Here is a 20,688-nt window from a genome sequence, read left to right as displayed (position 1 = left end):
CTGTCCAGTGGCTGCAAATGCACCTCGACACCTCTGCAATGTGGTTGAATTTTCATTTGGACAGGGATTCGAGCTCATTTGGCCTCTAGTGTGATGGGGTATAAGGGTTAAAGTATTACTTGTTTTGTTCTGTTTGCTGTCAAAGGTCCATTTCTGGGTTGGACAGGTTGTCTCCTTTGATTTGTTCCATGCTGCAGACAGAAAACCTAAAGCCCCTTTCACACTGGGGGCGCTCCCAATTGCACCCATGCGTCATTATGACGATGCCTGCGTGGAAGCAACTCAGTACCGAGACGATGCAGCTCGGCACCACAGCAGCGCGAGGGTGCAAAGGAGGAAGCAAGTTGGACGGCGAAAAATTAAACCTGTTTAATTTATTTGGCGTCCTGTGCTCGACGCAGAAAAGCCCCTTTCACAACGGGCTGCTCCAGTTGCTTCCTGTGGTGTCATGACGACGCAGGAATATCTGCATCAGGTGTGCGCAGCAGGGGCAGAGAGGAGGTGAGAACGCAGCCTGCAGGTTCTCTGCACAGAGAAGTCAGAGTGCACAGTTTGGCGGCAGACAGACAGTGCACTCTGAGTTCTGTTATAGTTTATCTTTCCTCCTTTGACCGCGAGATGCGCGCACACATAATAATGCAGACACATTCCGTAATAAGCAAATGTGGAGATGTCTGGAGTTCTACTTGATGTTGACCTGGCCTGTCTCAGGACTACGACCTTTTTTGTCCTTTTTTCAACTGTGATGTGAGAGTTTGAGCAGAGAACAGAACTAATGCCTGCAGCCAGACTTTTTATTTTTTTTAATTTTTTATTGTTCACATGTGCGCGCGGTGAACGAACGTCCATGAGTGGACTAGAGATGTCTGGACTTTTTACTGGATATTTCTGACAATCAGTGTGTGAGCAGGACTTTTATGGATTTTATCTAAACACATTGTGAGAGAAGAAGCTGCTGCTGCCTCACAGGCCTCTTCACCAGACAGCTCCACACAGAGAGGAGCTGAGCTGCAATCAGCATTTTTTTTTTCCTGTGGTCTTTTTTTTTTTTTTAAGCGTGTAGTTTTTACTGCATTGGAGTACATGGTATTAAAACAATCCTGCATGATTTATACTGCAGGAACAATGGAACACAGCAGGAATAATAAATTAGCTTCTGAGTCATGCCGGGTAACGCCTCTTTGCTCCGAGTTACACCTCTTTGCCCGACTTGTGCTGGAACCACTTCCTTTCTGCGTCGAGCACAGGACGCCAAAAAAATTAAACAGGTTTAATTTTTCGCCGTCCAACTTGCTTCCTCCTTGCTTCCTCCTTTGCATCCCTTGCTTGCGCTGTTGTGGCGCTGAGCTGCATCGTCTCTGCACTGAGTTGCTTCCACACGGCGTCGTCATAATGACGCATGCTGCACTGGGAGCACCCCCCGGTGTGAAAGGGGCTTTAGGGTTTTCTGTCTGGCAGCATGGAAACAAAATCAAAGGAGACAAACCTGTCCAACCCAGAAATGGAACTTTGATAGCAAAGGGAAGGTTTGTTACCATAAATAGTCATTGAGAGCGAATCTTCATGTAATGAAGCTTTGGCCCATTCCCAATACTCTCCCTCTACCCTACATTCATTTTGAACAAAAGGGTGAAGTGGTAGGGCAAAGTGAGACTGTTACTGTGGTTTAGTGAATGTGCAATTTAGCAAGACAAGAATATATACAGGTGGGTGTGGAAATCAAGCTTGCAATAAATACCAAATTTGACTGAGTGCTGTGGCCGCTTGGCTGCTATTACTGTTCTTGTAACAATATTACTAGGAGATGTTTACATTATACTGAAGCATTTTAGAACATTTATTGTCGAAAAACTACAATAAATAGAAAAAATAGAACTGGAATAAAGAGGAAAAGATAACACCTTTTAGACATAGACATTGCAAAAATCGTTAGGCAAAATGACGAAAGAAATTGCTTGTCATCAGTGACCGAGTTGCAGGAACAGCCCTGCATAGTCTGAAAATAAAGGCTGTATGAAGCATGCTGTATTTCATGGATCTGTTCAATTTTTTCTTTTGCCCTTAAACACAGAAGAACCCAAATTGTTTCCGTTGAAGGGCCATTAATTAATGCGATGGAGGGCCAAAGGACAAAAGTAAACGCTCATCTTTTGTGAATTGCTTTCATACAGTTATATTATAATTGTGTTATACATTCTAAAATAACATTTCAAAACAATAAAAAGTGGTACTCTTTAAAACCAAAGGAGAAAGTGCCAAGGGTGGCCCATGGGTCCCATGCGGGTGGCCCTACTGTCATGACTGGAAAAAATACAGGAAGAAAAGCTCATGGTAGTGTGTCCATAGTGATTTGTGCTGACCACGCAACAAGTTGTGCAAAATTGACAAGCAGACATGGTGACCATTAGCAAAAAAAAAAGAAGACAGAAGCCAAAACAAATCAATGAATCTTCTCCCATGGTGGAGGTCTCAGAGTGGAGGCGAGTCTAAAAACAAAAAAAACCACCACACGCTGCCCTGATGTTTTCTAGAAAAATAATTCCTGCAGGCTGATGATGTCAGTTTATCTTACTTGTTATTAGGGTATGATCAAAATCCATATGGTCAGGCAAATTCACACCAGTGTACTTTATATACTGTTTAACTGCATACCGAATTACCAATTTCTTTATACCTTTGAACATTCTAAATTTTCTTTGTATGTGAATTCAGAAGCTTTTCTATGCCATGTTGATGAAGGAGGGCTCTGGTGTTTCTCTGTCTGTGACTGAGAAACTGCTTTATGTTTCAGGAAAAAAAAATTAAGCTTCTCTTCAAGTTTAGAGCTAATTTCATTACAACATTACAGCCAATCCAATTTGCAGCACTTCCTCTGTCATCATCGTTAGTAGTGACCTGTGAGATGAACACACTGTTCATGCACTGCCCTCTCACCCAGTAAGAGTCTGATACCCAGGGAATTCTGTTGCTGAAATTATGCAACATCTAAAACTGCAATAAAGCCAATGCATGTTATTTGTTAAGGTGGTGTTACCTTATTACTGCTGCAACTGACTGTAGGATCACCACTCTGATGTGTATCATCTCTGGAAGACGTACTCATTACAAATGTAATACTTACTGCAATACTGAAAAATGTACACACTTCCATTGATGGTGAGCAATAGGGCAGCACAGTCTCATTTGAATCCTGGGTGATATCATGGGATTTGAACACTTATGGGACAGCTGCTCCCATTGCGCAGTATATACTCAGCGTAACTTCACACAAGAAAATGGGGTGCTGTTTTGTTTTTTGGCTACAATCACATCGGTTTCCAGTGGAGAAGGGAAGACGAGGCAAATGGAAGATGTCCGTGTCGGTAAGAGTTAGCCTACACAGCTAACCAGAGTAGCTGTTTTCTCTTGCCTACAAACCGCCTCAACATGTTTGAGCTCCAGGTCATAAACAAACCACAACACATGTTCACTTGCCACTGCATCACCACTTTTTCTTTGCATTTTCACTTTGTTGCCATGTAATTTGCCCAATAACTCAAAGAAAGTATTGTTTCTGTTCCCGGAAGGCTAGGCTAACACTTACTGACGCGCTCTTGCCCTTTTGCCTTGTCTTCCCTTCCCTTAATCTGTGTAAATTTATGTTGTGTTAGTATTGCACATCAAGAGGCTATCCCCGGAAGCGGTCAAATCCCGCGCTATCAAGCAAGGGTTCAAACAAGACTGTGGTGCACTCAAAAAAAAAAAAAAAAAAAAAAAAAAAAAAAAATGGGTGTTATTTTTATGTTACATTAATGTAAATCTGACAAGTAGCTTCTACGATATAAAATCAAGATTTATGGGTGAACACTTTCAAATCATGTAGTTTTAACATAACATGCAACAACTTAAAATTTAACTTGCTCAGTGAACATAATAAAATTATCAAAAGTATTTCCACCCAAATAAAATGCTTGAACATAGCCAGAAACAATTTTGCTGAGTGACCTAAATGTAAATTTGTTGGGTCAACATGATGAATTTGCATTATTGTTACTCAGTTACCATGGTTTAGGTTAACTAAATTTGTAAGGGTAAATGTAACAAACAAACAAAAAAAAAAACAGTAAGTCCCTTTGGCTGCTCACTTGTTTGCGCACGGGGTCGCCACAGCAAATCCAAGGTGACTCTGCACAAATTGTGCTGATCCAACATAGGAAAGTTAAGTTGACATGTAACTGCACTATTTTAAAAGTAGTTGTAACTACTTACAGGGCAGGGGTGGTGGCCACGGGTTAGTGCACTTGGTTTCAGTATGAAAGGTTCCCGGTTCAAACCCACCCCTGCCACATTTCTCCATGTAATGTGGAGTTGCATCAGGAAGGGCATCTGGTGTAAAAACCTGTGCCAATTCAACATGCAGATCCACTTCAGATTTGCTGTGGCGACCCTGAGCATGAACAAGGGAGAAGCTGAAGGGACTTACTTTTTATTTTTGTTACATTTACTCTTATAAATGTATTTGGTCTGAAGCCCCTTTCACACCGGAGCTGCTCCCAGTTGCTCCCTGTGGTGTCATGACGACGCAGGAATTTCTGCGTCAGGTGCGCGCAGCAGGGGGCAGAGAGGAGGTGAGAACGCAGCCTGCAGGTTCTCTGCACAGAGACGTCAGAGTGCACAGTTTGGTTGCAGACAGACTGTGCACTCTGACTTCTCTTCTACTTGTGCTGAGCTGCAGGGCTGCGCTGAGTTCCGTTATAGTTTCTTTCCTCCCTTGACCGTGAGATGCGCGGTGCACGGACCCGTCCTTAAGCAAATGTGGAGATGTCTGGAGTTCTACTTGATGTTGACATGTCCTGGACTTATATCCTTTTTTAACTGTGATGAGAGAGTCTGAGCAGAGAAAGGAACTAACTACCTGCAGACATTTTTTGTTCTTTTCTTTCCTCCTTTGACCGCGAGATGCGTGCGCACGAACCGTCAAGCAAATGTGGAGATGTCTGGAGTTCTACTTGATGTTGACATGTCCTGTCTCAGGACGTATGTCCTTTTTTGTCCTTTTTTTAACTGTGATGTGAGAGTTTGAGCAGAGAACAAGGAACTAATGCCTGCAGCCAGACTTTTTTTTCTTTTAATTGTTCACATGTGCGCATGTGAACGAGCGTCCATGAGTGGACTAGAGATGTCCGGACATTTTACTGGATATTCTGGCAATCAGTCTGCATTTTTTTTCTTCAGCGTGTAGTTTTTACTGCATTAATTACACTGTATAAAAACAATCCTGTGTGATTTATACTGCGGGAACAGTGGAACACAGCAGGAATCATAAATTGGCTTCGAGTCACGCTGGGTAACGCCTCTTTGCCCCGACTTGCGCTGGAACCACTTCCTTGCTGCGTCGAGCACAGGACGGCCAAAAAATTAAACAGGTTTAATTTTTTCAGCGCCCGACTTGCTTCCTCCTTTGCGCCCTCGTGCTGTTGTGGTGCCGAGCTGCATCGTCTCGGCACTGAGTTGCTTCCACGCGTCGTCGCACGGCGCAACTGGGAGCACCCGGGAGCTCCCCGGTGTGAAAGGGGCTTAAACCATGGTAATTAGGTAACAGTAATGCAAATTCATCATGTTGACCCAACAAATTTACACTTGGGTCACTCAGCAAAATTGTTTCTGGCTACATTAACACATTTTACTTGGGTGGAAATACTTTACATATTTTTTTTTTATGTTCACTGGGCAAGTTATTTTTTTGAGTGTGCCCTATCAGTGCACGTTGTTGCTGTTACTTTGACGTTGATGGCAGTGCAAATATTCTTGAAGCTAAACTTGGTGTCTACAGCTGTCAAAATACACCTGAACACTCAAAGATTCAATTTTACATGTGGATACAAAAAAGCATGTGCTTGAAGCTGTCACAAACCCTGCTGGCCTTAATGTTTAAATGGATACTCTGTCATTCGCATCAAAATAGGTATTCAGAAAGTCCATGAAATATTTTATCAACCAGAAGGGGAATAAAGGCAAACTTAAAAATAAAAAAATCTAATCAAATCAGTGCTGCACAAGCATCACAACTCCACTCTTTTCTTTAACCAACAAACGAGGGTAACCTTTAGAAACTTTGCCTGCAGGAGGAAACCTTTGAGGCTTTGCTGATTTCATATTCTGAGTGCCTGCCTTCTGTCCCGCAGAGGATGCCCCCTGGTACGAGACCATTAATGGCCATCTCATACTAATAACCTCGGCGGTGCTCGTGGTTATCATGGTGTTCATCGTCTCCGTGACCATCTTCCTGTGCCGCAGGGCCAAGCAGACCAAAACCACCAAAGGACCCATGTAAGGATGAACTCTGTTTGTACCTTTAACAGTCTTTACTTGAGGTCTTCATCTCAAATCCCGGTCAACACTGTTGAAGCTGTTACGAATGACCTACATGCTTATTTATGGTAATTCAGAAGTAACAATCCACAGTGAACTGTCAGCAAGTCTGATATATGTCTCCCATGTTTCCACACACTGGATGCAAGTGTTAAATTCTGTGAGGCTGAGTGTGAAGGGAAAAAAAGACTACAGTAATGATAAGATCAATAGTGGAAGTATCATTAAATTTGCATGCAAACAGCAAATTAATGCATGCTATGACCTCAAGCAGTGCAGTTCTTTAAGATGTATTGAGTTGCTACTTTAATGCAGTAGGTACAACTGTTGGGTGTATCAGAAAATTTCACCTGGGATTTTTAAACTCAACAGCTGCTACAGAGAATGTTACAGTAATGGGTGTTAGTTCAACATTTTTCAGGAATAACAGACACAACAAGCTTTATAGTTAGAAGGAAATAATAACTAGATAAATGCGCTGGCCACGGATTGAACATAATCAGTTAAAAGCTTGTCTGTACAGAAAGGTTTTAAAATTCATCCATTTTCTATACCAGCTTACCCCAGTTGGTACGTTCTCCTCGGACATATCTCCACATCTCTGAAATGACCATCTATATGCTGCAGGTGAAGCATGGCATCCCCTTGGTCTTCTCCAGCCACTGGGGTCCTCAACACTCAGGCACCAATGTGCTGGATCATGCACAGAGAAATGCGCCACATGGCCAGAGTGTCCAAGCCGACACTCCTTCATAATGCAACTGATACGCCTCATCTTAGGGCCTGATTTACTTAATTTTCTTAAACTGCAAAAATAAAAAAGTGCACAGACACCATTATACTTATAAATTCACCTGCATGCTGAGTTACTAACAGTAGCATCTCTCAAATGTGCAAAATGGTGCACATGCATATGCAATTTCAGGTGTGTCCATCCAAGTGCACAAATTTCTGGGAGGGAACATGTGAATCAAGGTCAAAAGGAAATTTAGCAGTTGCTGCTAACAATTGAGTGTTGTGTGTTTCATACCTTGGCATTAATGCTGCTTCCGAATAAAACAAAAACTTTTGATTGTAATATCGGGCAATTTCAATTTCTGCTTTTTTTTTCCATTCTGCTCTTTTCCTTTAAGAATTAAACTTTCCATGCATAAGAGGTGGACCATAGGCCAGTAGCCAGCATCGTCCCGCATGCAACTCCCCCCCCCCCCCCCACCCTATAAATTTGATATAATTACAAAGCTTAGAATGTCTAGATTACAAAAATAACTGGTAGCAATAAAAATTCTGGGCCTCACTATGACATGTGAGCACTTTTATTGGCCTACCCAAGCCAAAAGAAAATGTCCAATTATGCCATCTGATTTTTTTTTTTTTTTTTTTTTTTTTTTTTTTCCGCACAACATAAAGAGTTACCAAATCATCATCTTTTAAGCAAATGGGACATATAAGACACCAAATGAAAGCGGTACACCAAGTACATTCTGAATTATGTGCACAGCTTTCTTGTTCAGATCAGGGGGTTTGCCGTCATACAAACCCCCATGTCAAAGGTTGTAATGACATCCTCTTGACCTACTTCATGTGTGGCAACTTCTGCTGCTCGCAGGTATTCTTTGACAGTTTTGTATTCCTTAATAGGGTGGTCAATGACCGTGTAGTCATGTCATCGTGAGGCCGAGGATTTTTACTGTTTGCAGTTATTTTTGTAATCTAGACATCCTAAGTTTTCTAATGGTACCAAATTTATACGGTTGTGTGTGTGTGCTGGCGGGGGGGTTGCACGCGGCACCATGCTAGCCCATAGCCTACACACCTCACAGTCTATGTGGCACTTCACAACTCTCCATACAAGAATCACAGTGCTTGAACATGCTCATCCATCCATCCATTTTCTGTACTCGCTTACTCCGATTATGATTATGGGTCACGGGGGAGCTGGAGCCTATTTGAACATGCTCATGCGTTAGCTAGTAACTGAAGAAAACCCCAAAAAAAACAATCAATTTCAGACATTTAGTTAAGTTTCCATCCATGGTATTTTAGCAGTTCACAAGCAGAACTGTCCTGTATTTCACATGCAGCCTGTGTAAAGATACCAGTCCAGAGGGTAAGTGAAATCTGTGGCTGTTTCTGATTTTTGTTTTGGCATGTTAAGTTGCATTCGCTCAAGAGTGGCTGTGACAAGAAAAGTTATTGTTATCAAAGCATAATTATCTTGACAACAGAGTGATACAGAGCAGAATATAATTCTAAGCTGAGATAAAACAAATATGAGGTAGAAAGTTCATGTGTTCAAGGTTGAAGTGCTGATTAATATTTCTAACTAAATTTGTGAATAATTTTGCCAATAATTAAGATGACTGTTTTCTCATAATTAGCAGAACTACCTGTTGGTTCGAATGCATAATGCAAAAGATTAAAAAATAAGTAAATGCAGTGACTATATTGTATTAGTCAGAAAATAAGCTGTTTGAAAAAGTCTGTAAATACTGGCCATGGGTGCTGTCATTTTTTTTGTGGGAAAACCGAAGCAAGTTAAATAAATGAAAACACCTTAGCTCAAAGTACATGTATTTACATGCTTATATAATATGATTTTGCTGAAGAAGATTTAATGTCATCTGAGTTTCAATTGAGAAAAGGCAGTCATATATAATGGCATACCTGTTGAACATACAGGTGAGTATCATCAGCATAAAAGTTGCAGAATGGCGCAAGTCAATGAAACTAGAAACAGACACCTTGGTAAAGCGGGTCAGAGATGGAAAAGAAGGATGCAGTAACCAAAATAATATGTGAAATAACAGCATTATGTACAGAGCATAACAAGAACAGCTGATAAAGATAACCAAAGTGACATACAAGCCTGCCATTTACAAACATGGAGCAGAGCTGAGAGTGAGCAGAAGCACACCAAAACTGGGGTAAACATTGGAAAAATCCCATCCTGCATTACTGGTGTGAGTGGTGTAAGGAGGTGTAGAATATTCTTTTGGCAGCTAGAGTAAAATACTCATTGATTAGGGTTGGATTGTCCCCAAACCAAAGTGTCAATGGATTGAATCCTGCATATTGTTGTTGTATGTGTCTAAGTGTCCTTGGCCAAGATGCTGAGATTCAAGTTGTCCCATCCTGGATGTGATGTTAAAATCTACAGGGATAAATCTCCCCACAGAGCTTGTGGCAATACTAGCACTCCTTGAAACATTTACCAATCTTGACACCACATGTATGTTAAAGCAGGGCTACGTCCAGAGAAAATCCACTCCATGTCCAAAGCAAGGGGCTTTCACAAACATGGCTATGAATTCAGAGTACTCCAATAGTGTCCACTGTTACTCAATGTCAATGCCATGGAGAGCTCTTCTGTTGTGGTGTAACAAGACAGATGTTTCATGAATATACAGCTGACAACTATGTATGTAATGCTAAATGTTGATATGGACATTTTCTAGCATGTTGCTCAATCTTAAGGCATTAACTGTATGTCTTTGGTGATAGGTCTATTTAGAGCACTGGTCTCCAAACTATTCCAGAAAGGGCCAAGAGGGTGCAGGTTTTCTTTGGAGCCACTGACTTCAGCAGGTGATTTCACTGATGAACTCATCCCACCTGTTCAAAGGTATGTTAATCAGTGAAATCACCTGCTGAAGTCAGTGGCTGCAAAGAAAACCTGCACCCTCTCCGCCCTTTCTGGAATTGTTTGGAGACCACTGATTTAGAGGATCCTTGGGTACCATTGCAATAACTTTCTGTAAAACAAACAGTTAGTTAAGGACACTCTGATTAAAGCATATCAGTTGCACGAAATTTTTAAGTATGTACATACCTCTCTGAATATATTCCAGCAATGCAGCTCCCTCAACATTGAGGACCCCAGTAACTGGAAAAGGCAAAGGGTACTTCGCTTTGGCAAATAGATGGTTATTTTTGATAGATGGAAATGGACCAGTTGTCTGCCTGAGTGGTTGCCACCCAAGGTAGTTACATAGAGTGGCTGATGCAGTGACTTGCAGCACCAGCACATACCTCCAGACTTAACCTGCTAAATCAGTTCCATGAAGGTTCAGGCCATTCTGTAGCCAAAGAAGGGTTAGAAAGGTGAACTTAAAAAAGTGGCAAAGGTGCCACTGTGCATTTTAGATATGGAGTGAAATCTGAGTTTTTCAAAGACTGATATTCCATGAGAACCTACTTCTTCTGCGTGTATATGGTGCTGTAGTACAAAAAGCACAAGAAACCAATAAAAAGGGAATCGCATTAACAACCAGGTGTGACTCCATCGCATAGTTCCCTTCGATAATTTCATTGCTTATACTTTTCCAGTGCCCAGAGAGAAGTGATATTGAGAAATCAATATTCTGGTAATCGCACTCCTCTTTCTTCCCCTGTCTCCCTCTCTCCAGTGATGACCGGTCTCAACAAAAGCCCATCTACAGAAGCAGCGCAGAGTCCATACCCTCCGCCTGCGGAGACAAACAACCTCTGGTGTGACTGCACAGGCAGGCGGAGGGGTGAGGAGGGGCAGGAAGCTGGAGCGGGAGAGGAGGAAGATCGAGTGGGTGGCCAGAAAATGAGATGGCATAGTGGTGATACTTAAAAGGGGAGGAGATTGTGTAGAGTTATGGATGGTCTCTGTGGGGGTGGAGGGATGGAGGATCAGAGTGAATAAAGCTTGTGGAGAAAAATCTAAATCAGTAACAAAATGGGCGTTTAAACCAATCATTTGGCCTTCATTTCTGTTTTTTTTTTTTGTTTTTTTTTGTCATGCAGAAGCTACTGTACTTGTGAGCGTAAACTGCATTTGTGTGTCTTGCACAAAAAAATGGCACTTTTCACTTAATTTATTCTGCAGCTAGAAAATTGGGAGTTGTACTCATGTCAAAGTAAAGGGGATTTATCGTGCATAGTATAAAAGCTGTCAAAGGCTCGTAGCTATTCTGTCTTTTGGATTTTTTTTTTTATTTTTTTAAACATAACTGCTCTGCTGTGTACTACGAATGAGCTGTGGGAGAGGACAAGGTCTCATTCTGTTGATTTGTTTCCTTTTCAGCATCTTATCCAAAGCAGGGCCAGCTGAAAGAATCAATGAAAAGGTCATTCTAAACGCTTTACTGTGGCTCCACTCGGGCACATTGCACTCTTACTATGTAATTCACTGCACCTTAGATTTCTTTGATATTAAATGGCTTTGAGAAAATATTGTTTACTGTCCTCTCCTTTTGTCATTGATTTTTTTTTTTTGCTTTTCTGAGAGGCAAAAGAGGTGGGGGGGAGTATCGACAACATGTACGCTCGCTTGGCCGCGCATCTCCTCGATCCAGTGTCGTCTCCGGCTTGCATAACCTTGTTTATCAGCCTTCTGTCGGTGAGGCCCAGCAGTGACCTTTACAAAACAGTAACGCCGCCTGTGCTCACTGTGTTTTCGCTGCTTGCCCGTAAGCAAAAACCCTCGTCACAGTCAGTTCATTGAACGCACACAGAATTTGTACTCCCATATAGTAATGTCAAGTAACCTTGAAAGTATCCCGCCTGGTTATAAGAGCAGGCACGTTCTAGTTTAATCTGGATTTAGTCCATTGTAATTCCCCCCCACCAGTGACCATCATAGACTACAGCTTCATCTTTTTAATTTTCTCCTCTGTTGCCTTGTAACCCTTAACGGCATGCTGTAGCACCATCACTTATTACCGTAACTGTGCTCATAATGCAGAGAGTTTCATTATACTTGTCCATTGAAGTTATGTTGGCATTTACGTGGTTTTATTATGGCTGTGTGGTTGACCGTAGACCGTCGTTAATAATAGGCGAAGCAGCAGTTTAACAATGACACTCCATTAACGGGTGCATGCGCCACAGAGCACAGCCAGGATAATGTTATTAAACTGATTATTCAAAGCTCTCTGTGTGCAGCTCGCCTTCGCTGCAGCTATTTTTCGTCTGGCGTTTTACAGACTACTTGTATTTCTTCTGCAACTCTACAAACCTCCAACTTCTTTATGTGTTGGGTTAAACTCAGGAATAGAGACAATGGATAGGGAGTAACAAAGAGAAAGACTTTAAAAAAAAAAAATATATTGTCACGCTCTGTGGAGAAGGGAAAAAAAACCAACCAAACAAAACAACTCAGTAAATTTAAAATGCCAGTGAGACGCATTCTGTGGTGGCCTTCTAGTCAGTCAGAGTAAAAAGCCATACACGCCCTACTGGGCCTTTGTCCCGTGGGTTCAACAGGTTGTCCAGCAATGACACGATTCTGTATCATTGCGCACAATGGGGTTGTCCCTGAGCTGGTGGTGTAGGTAGAATGAAGTGTAGCTTACAGTGACACCTTGACCTTGGTAATACCTTATGGATACACCACCAGACAGTGCCTGCAAGCAGTGCAGAAACTGTGCAAGGAATACAGAGCAGGTACAATGTTTTGCAGGTTTCAGGGATGCAGGCAGGGCACTACAGTAGGCCAACAAGACAAATCTGTCACAGGAAATTCAACAAATGTCTCGTCTTCTGGTGACTGTTTCTTTGCATTTACCTGAAATCTGAGTTTCTCATGAGTGCCAGTGCCTGCAGTTTGCAAATTGAAGTAGAAGGTGCAAAAGAGTACATAATTCTGCCAGTAAGGCCCAACACATAATATAAATTGTGCCTAGGCTCTAGGCCTACCTCTTCACCAAATTTTATTGAAATCTTCTTGATTAATGTTTTCTCATATCCTGCCTCAGACAAACAGAAGCATAATAAAGAAATTTTGTGCCTTTGGCAATTCTTGGTCCAAGCACAATTCAGTTCAGCAGACTGTATTTACAGTGGGTAAAATAAGTATTGAACACATCACCATTTTTCTCAGAAAATATATTTCTAAAGATGCTATTGGTATATTTTCACCAGATGTCAGTAACAAACCAAGTAATCCACATACAAAGAAATCAAATCATAGGTGTTCATAAATTATGTGTAATAATGTGAAATTACACAGGTAAAAAGTATTGAACACCTGAAGAAAGGGAGGTGCAAAAAGACATTGAAAGCAACACTCCGGCTGAAATCTATCAGTAATTAGCTGTCCTGCCCCTTGTCAGTTCAAATTAATACCAGCTAGTTCAGTCCCAACTGATGGACTATATAAAGGTGTCACACAAATATGATGGGTAAAAGCAAAGCCCTTTCTTAAGATCTTTGCAACTTTGTTGTTGCAATAACTTCTGATGGCATTGGTTACAGAAGGATTTTTAAACTTTTGAATGTACCAGTGGGCCATAATCTGAAAGTAGAAACGTTATTTCACCATAAACCATCCACAAGCAGGTGCTACTCACAAGATTACTGAGAGACAACTGAAAATAATTATCAGAAGAGTCGTCCGGGAGCCATGGACCAGGTCCAAGTGCTTCAAAGAAAATAAGTAATGCATTCAACCGCCATGGCCTGTATGCACAATCACCACACAAGACTCCATTACTGAAGAAAACGCATGTTGAAGATTACCCCCCTCATTTTGGCTTGTCCGTATCTCACAAATAAAAAGTGAAATTTCCCATCGATGGGATATACAGGCTTAGAAGGGGTTAAAGTTTGATACCCAACAAACCTGTGAAATACTGGGAGGTTATAGTTTGGACAGATCTTTTGATGCCATAATACATACCATAAATGTACATCATCCCAAAACACCATACCAACAGTGACGTTTGGGGGTGGGAATATCATGGGGTGGAGCTGTTTGTCAGTATCCGGCACTGGAAAACTCCATATAATTGACGGAAGGATGAATAAAAAAATGTACTGAGACATTCTTCATAAAAATCTACCAGGGTGATGAAGATGAAATGAGGTTGGAAATTTCAGCAGGAGAACACACAGCCAAGGAAACTTTCAACTGGCTTCAGAGAATGAAAATAAAGCTGCTAGAATGGCCCAGCCAATCAGCTGACTTGAATCCAATAGAAAATCTATTGTAAGAACTAAAGATCAGAGTTCACAGTAGAGGGCCGTGAATTTTTCAAGATTTGAAGACTGTTTTACGGAAGAATGAGCCAAAATCTCACCTGAGCAATGCATGGGACTAATTTGTCCATACAGGGGGGATCTTGAAGTTGTCATTACCAACTAAGGCTTTTGTATGAAGTATTACATAGATTTCAGTGAGCTTGTTCAATATTTTTTTTTTTTTCCCCTGTCATTCCCTTTTATTACACATAACTTAATTTCTGGACTTATTTGTTTGGTTTCTTTGTACAGTAGTGTTCAGAATAATAGTAGTGCTATGTGACTAAAAAGATTAATCCAGGTTTTGAGTATATTTCTTATTGTTACATGGGAAACAATGTACCAGTAGATTCAGTAGATTCTCACAAATCCAACAAGACCAAGCATTCATGATATGCACACTCTTAAGGCTATGAAATTGGGCTATTAGTAAAAAAAAAGGAGAAAAGGGGGTGTTCACAATAATAGTAGTATGGCATTCAGTCAGTGAGTTCATCAATTTTGTGGAACAAACAGGTGTGAATCAGGTGTCCCCTATTTAAGGATGAAGCCAGCACCTGTTGAACATGCTTTTCTCTTTGAAAGCCTGAGGAAAATGGGACGTTCAAGACATTGTTCAGAAGAACAGCGTAGTTTGATTAAAAAGTTGATTGGAGAGGGGAAAACCTATACGCAGGTACAATGATCTCCAATGCTTTAAAATGGAAAAAAAAAAAAAAAAACAGACATGCGTGGAAGAAAATGGAAAACAACCATCAAAATGGATAGAAGAATAACCAGAATGGCAAAGGCTCACCCGTTGATCAGCTCCAGGATGATCAAAGACAGTCTGGAGTTACCTGTAAGTGTTGTGACAGTTAGAAGACGCCTGTGTGAAGCTAATTTATTTGCAAGAATTCCCCACAAAGTCCCTCTGTTAAATAAAAGACTTGTGCAGAAGAGGTTACAATTTGCCAAAGAACACATCAACTGGCCTAAAGAGAAATGGAGGAATATTTTGTGGACTGATGAGAGTAAAATTGATCTTTTTGGGTCCAAGGGCCACAGACAGTTTGTGAGATGACCCCCAAACTCTGAATTCAAGCCACAGTTCACAGTGAAGACAGTGTAGCATGGTGGTGCAAGCATCATGATATGGGCATGTTTCTCCTACTATGGTGTTGGGCCTATATATTGCATACCAGGTATCATGGATCAGTTTGGATATGTCAGAATACTTGAAGAGGTCATGTTGCCTTATGCTGAAGAGGACATGCCCTTGAAATGGGTGTTTCAACAAGACAATGACCCCAAGCACACTAGTAAACCAGCAAAATCTTGGTTCCAAACCAACAACATTAATGCCTCGTAGATGTGAAGAAATCATGAAAAACTGTGGTTATACAACTAAATACTAGTTTAGTGATTCACAGGATTGCTAAAAAAGCAGTTTGAACATAATAGTTTTGAGTTTGTAGCGTCAACAGCAGATGCTACTATTATTGTGAACACCCCCTTTTCTACCTTTTTTTTTTACTGATAGCTCAATTTCATAGCCTTAAGAGTGTGCATATCATGAATGCTTGGTCTTGTTGGATTTGTGAGAATCTACTGGTACCTTGTTTCCCATGTAAGTAAGTCCCTTCGGCTGCTCCCTTGTTTGCACTCAGGGTCGCCACAGCAAATCCAAGGTGGATCTGCATGTTGAATTGGCACAAGTTTTATGCCGGATGCCCTTCCTGATGCAACTCCACATTACATGGAGAAATGTGGCAGGGGTGGGATTTGAACCCGGAACCTTCTGAACTGAAACCAAGCGCATTAACCACTTGGCCACCACCCCATGTAACAATAAGAAATATACTCAAAACCTGGATTAATCTTTTTAGTCACATAGCACTACTATTATTCTGAACACTACTGTATGTGTGGATTACTTGGGTTGTTATCGACATCTGATGAAAATTTCATGTCAATAGCACCTTTAGAAATATATTTACTGAGAAAAATGGTGATGTGTTCAATACTTATTTCACCCGCTGTATCTCCTGTGTGGTGGCTTTGAGTTTAGAGAGGCAAGCTTATGGTTGATAGAAGTTTGATGTAAAGCACTAATTATTGCTGAGGAGAACTGCCATACTACATACAAACAAAACCACATGGAGATCAAGCATTTGGAATGCAACAACACTATTCAGTGATTACACCAGAATGCTCTGAATTTTTACTTTAAAACTGTGACTGCTGCATGACACAAGATTAAAAGACAATGAAACCATACTTTTCCCTAGCCTGATGAGACAATAAGAACAAAAATGGTCATAATAATGATTAATACTAATTTAATTTATATTGCACTTTAACAAAACACAAAAACAACAACCACTGGTTCATGAATAATTAGAAAATGAACTCAAAGTACATAAAACAGAAATAAAACATAAATAATAAAAATATCCCATCATCAACAGTTGTAAGTAGTGAAGGGGGGGACTGTTTTTATTCTCGATGTCGATAGAACTCGACTGTCTAATCTCAGTCGATGGTTTGTTCCACAATCCACGGTGTACGAAATACAAAATGTTGACCATCTGCTTTCTTCTTAACCTCTGAAACACACCACGTCATCCTCATGTGATCCCAAAGCACGCACCGGCACACATGGCCGAATCCAATCAGACACACAATGCGGCGCACAGCCATGCAAAATCTTATCAGTCAGCAACAAAACTTTAAGTCCACACTTTGTGAACAGGCAACCAATGGAGAGAAGCAAAAACTGGGGGCATGTGATCAAACTTTCATGTTGGAGCCAAAACATGAGCAGCTGCTTTGTGGATCATCTGGAGACCTCTAAAGCTTTTAAGTCACAAACCCCATAATGAAGCAGCATCAAAAAAGAGAGATTCATCAGTAATATCACCTAGATTCCTCAAAGTCTCACTGTGCGGAAATACACGTTGTCCAGTGGAAGGGTCAAACAGGTCTCTTAATTTCACTGGCCCATTGACAATCATCTTGTCTTATTTGAGTTGAGAAGTAGAACATTAGATGATATCAAGTCATGATAGTAATATTAGACCCATCTAAGCAAACACTGGCAAATCCAACTGCAGATCTTCCACATAACAATGAAAGTTCAGTCTGAAGCTATGAATTAGCTTTCCCAGGGAAGATAACAATGGGCCAAGCACAAACCATGAGGGACGCCATACTTAACAGCGGTAAATCCAGATGCAGCAACCCTGAACAACCAGGGTCACCAAAACATCTAGCTGTAACTATCAGGGGGTAAGGTCTAGACCTAACTGGTGTATAGCACTTGGAGATTACTTGTGATTTTGGTGGACTATAAATACACTGAATTCAAAATGTCAACATAGAATACATGCCCACACCTGAGCAAAAATACTGGAACAGATAAGTCTTAAAAAAGAATATTTGGAACCATATTGTTTGTTTACAATAACATCACGCCTGGGTTTCATTGTCATCAACAAATTGATTTCTTTTATTGTGCTCATGACCAAAAAGATGTAGACTGAACCTCAGGCCTTCACACATTTAAACCCTTACAGCCAAACTGCCAACATCCCAGGACGATATGTTCCAACACAATCAAGAAAAATCCAAGTCATGCTCATTAACATAACACAAAGCAATGTACATGAAAAAATAAGCATGCACACATCTTCTATTGCCCATATGGTGGAATTCCAACTTGCATCCATATCAAGACACCAAACTCATCATGACAACAATATAATATGAAGGGAATTTTTTTAAACAAACAATCACACAAATAAAATGTCAGTGATACACTGACAAGTCTTCTCAAAAGGTCTTTTTGCTCTATTCGGTGTTTACCAATAGGTGGATTCAACTCACATTCCATACAGTTGTGCTCATACGTTTACATACCCTGGCAGAATTTTAGATTTTTTCCCCCCATTTTTCAGCAAATATGAATAATAACACAAAATTGTGTGAAGCCATTTATTGTCAAACAACTGTGTTTACTCTTTTTAAATCATAATGACAACAGAAACTACCCAAATGTCCCTGATCAAAGGTTTACATACACCAGTCCTTAATACCGTGCATTGCCCCCTTTAACATCAACGACAGCTTGGAGTCTTTTGTGGTAGTTGTGGATGAAGCTCTTTATTTTCTCTGATGATAAAGCTGCCACAAAATATGTTTTGGACATCATCTATGAAGAAATACAAACAGTATGGGAATCTTGGACAAACAGACAGACAAATAAATGAATGCTGATGATTTTATTACATTCTTGGCAGATGTAATAAAGACTTATGGAAGATAACTGACCAAGCACTAATAAAGCAACGTATCAGCAGCCATGAATGATTGTGGAGAAAGTTGCAAATGATACAGACTCGAGAAGATGGCACAAAACCATCAGTGAAAAGTTTGTGTTCTGTCTCAGTGTGTGACTGGACATAGGCTAAACAAATTAGCTTTTATATTGATCTGGTGCATCAGAGTTGATCAGTTTTGAATATGTTGTCTGTGATTATATTATTTATTGTTTTTGATTTATTGTCTACGCGGCAGGCTGGCTCAGATGGACGGACATTTTTGCAGTAGACTTCTCAGCATGCGGTCGGGCCAGCTCCCAGAGTATTAGCCAACCTGTAAAGTTGCAGTATACAAAACATGACACCTAATTGACCAACACACCACAGAGCCAAGCATTTATAACTGCATGCCATCACCCACTGCTGTTCACTTCACGCTCACTTGGTTTTCTATGTGAATCGTGCATATGTTGTGTCAAACGGCTGAAGATGGAGTGAAGTTTCCCGGAGAAGCAGGTGTTTCCCCCTCATTACTTCCTGACAATGCCCCATCTGGTGGAGGAGGCTGCAACCACTGTTTTCCCTGCCAACTGGGGAACAAACAATCACAGAGAGGCTGACAGGGAATAATGGGATGGGATTTGGGGAATGAGTGGGGCAGATACTATCCTCACCACAACAACAAGTTTAAAACTGATCATGCAGAAAATCACTGAGAAGGAATATTCTGGAGCTGATTTTTTAAATAAAAGTCTGTAGAGGTCAGATGTAGTTGGATTAGTTCAAATTAACATTTGTAGATGCAGAAGCTGCTGTGATGAATAAGTGGATATTTCAATCAAACTGACTAATGTTCCTGAAGGGACTGAAGACATGAAAATGTTCAGCGTGTTTGTTTGACACATATAATGTTATCCCCTGTAATACCTGAGGGAGGCAGCAAAGAAACAGTTTCCAAAGGGATGCCTTCAAGCCTTGGAGGCTGCAAAGCCATGGTCGAACACTACATTAAGGGGGGGAAAAAAAGAGTTGTAGAAAGAGAAACAATTTTCATAATGGAGTAGTGCTCCCTGACTGGAAAACACAATTATGGGCAAACTGTGACCACAGCATGAGGGTAAATTTAAATGCTCCTTTACTGGGACTTAATAGGCCCAGACTACTGATGAGCAGGAACACTGGGCTGTCCAAAGTGCAAGTTTTTGTTCCAGGCCATTACTATCATTCTGAATGGTGATTTCACCCAACACACTCAAGCCCTGCTCTCCTTGGCGAGTCCTGCAGTGAAAAATGCGTAAAAATATAACCTTGATTCTTTTGAACACCAAGTAGGCCAAAACATTGCAAAATTGCTGGCAGTCTTTTATATTATTAAGTGGCCTCTGTGTGTGTGTATGCGTGTGTGCGTATGTATGGCTTTGATCAAGGAGAAACTGGGGAGAGCTGACATTTGCCATTTTGTATGCTTATTTGTTTGGGTTAAGGATCAATGCTACGAAAATGGAAAGTTGATAGGACTAATATTTTTGGAGAAATTAGTGATATGAGGTAAACAACAGTGAACAATGGACATTGTGCTGCAGTGCACCATGGGAGTTTGGGGTTTTGGGGTTTTAAGTGTTGTTATTGTGGTTCATGTTAGTTTAACAGTGTTGTTAGTGTTATTGATTTATTGTGTTTTCGTAGTTCAGTTAGTTTAGTCAGTTTAGTTAAGTGGAATGTTGGAGTTACCATGAGTGAGTTAAGTGTCATGTTGCCATTGCCATGAATGAAAACTGTACTGCGTTTGATGTCTTCCACCACCATTTCTATTTGAAGGTGTGTAAAATTAAAAGCACCTGCTTGCAGCCGAATGCAGAAGAGACAAAAAGCTGCACATGCGTGCGTGCATGCGTGTAACTTAAATCACAAACTAACTGTGGAGAGCTGACATTTGCCATTTATGTATTTTGGGTCAAGGATGAACACCATCAAAATGGACCTTTCATAGGACTAATATTTTTGAAGAAACTACGGATATTACCTTACAACATTGGACAATGGG

At 40.8% G+C, this 20,688-nt stretch overlaps 1 protein-coding gene across 1 annotated transcript in view; it reads left to right on the top strand.

Moving 5' to 3' along the window:
- Positions 1 to 11,558, top strand: part of si:ch211-79k12.1 (uncharacterized protein LOC568891 homolog) — a 60,199-nt gene extending 48,641 nt beyond the window's left edge. Inside the window, exon 7 of the mRNA XM_034174033.1 lies at positions 10,761 to 11,558. Within this exon, the coding sequence (XP_034029924.1) occupies positions 10,761 to 10,848 (88 nt within the window). The 3' untranslated portion in view covers positions 10,849 to 11,558. The remainder of the gene's footprint in view (positions 1 to 10,760) is intronic.
- The last annotated feature ends 9,130 nt before the right edge of the window (positions 11,559 to 20,688 follow it).

This window comes from Thalassophryne amazonica, chromosome 7 (assembly GCF_902500255.1).
Source record: "Thalassophryne amazonica chromosome 7, fThaAma1.1, whole genome shotgun sequence".
In the NCBI taxonomy this organism is placed as follows: domain Eukaryota; kingdom Metazoa; phylum Chordata; class Actinopteri; order Batrachoidiformes; family Batrachoididae; genus Thalassophryne; species Thalassophryne amazonica.
This window is presented reverse-complemented; position numbering and strand designations above follow the sequence as displayed.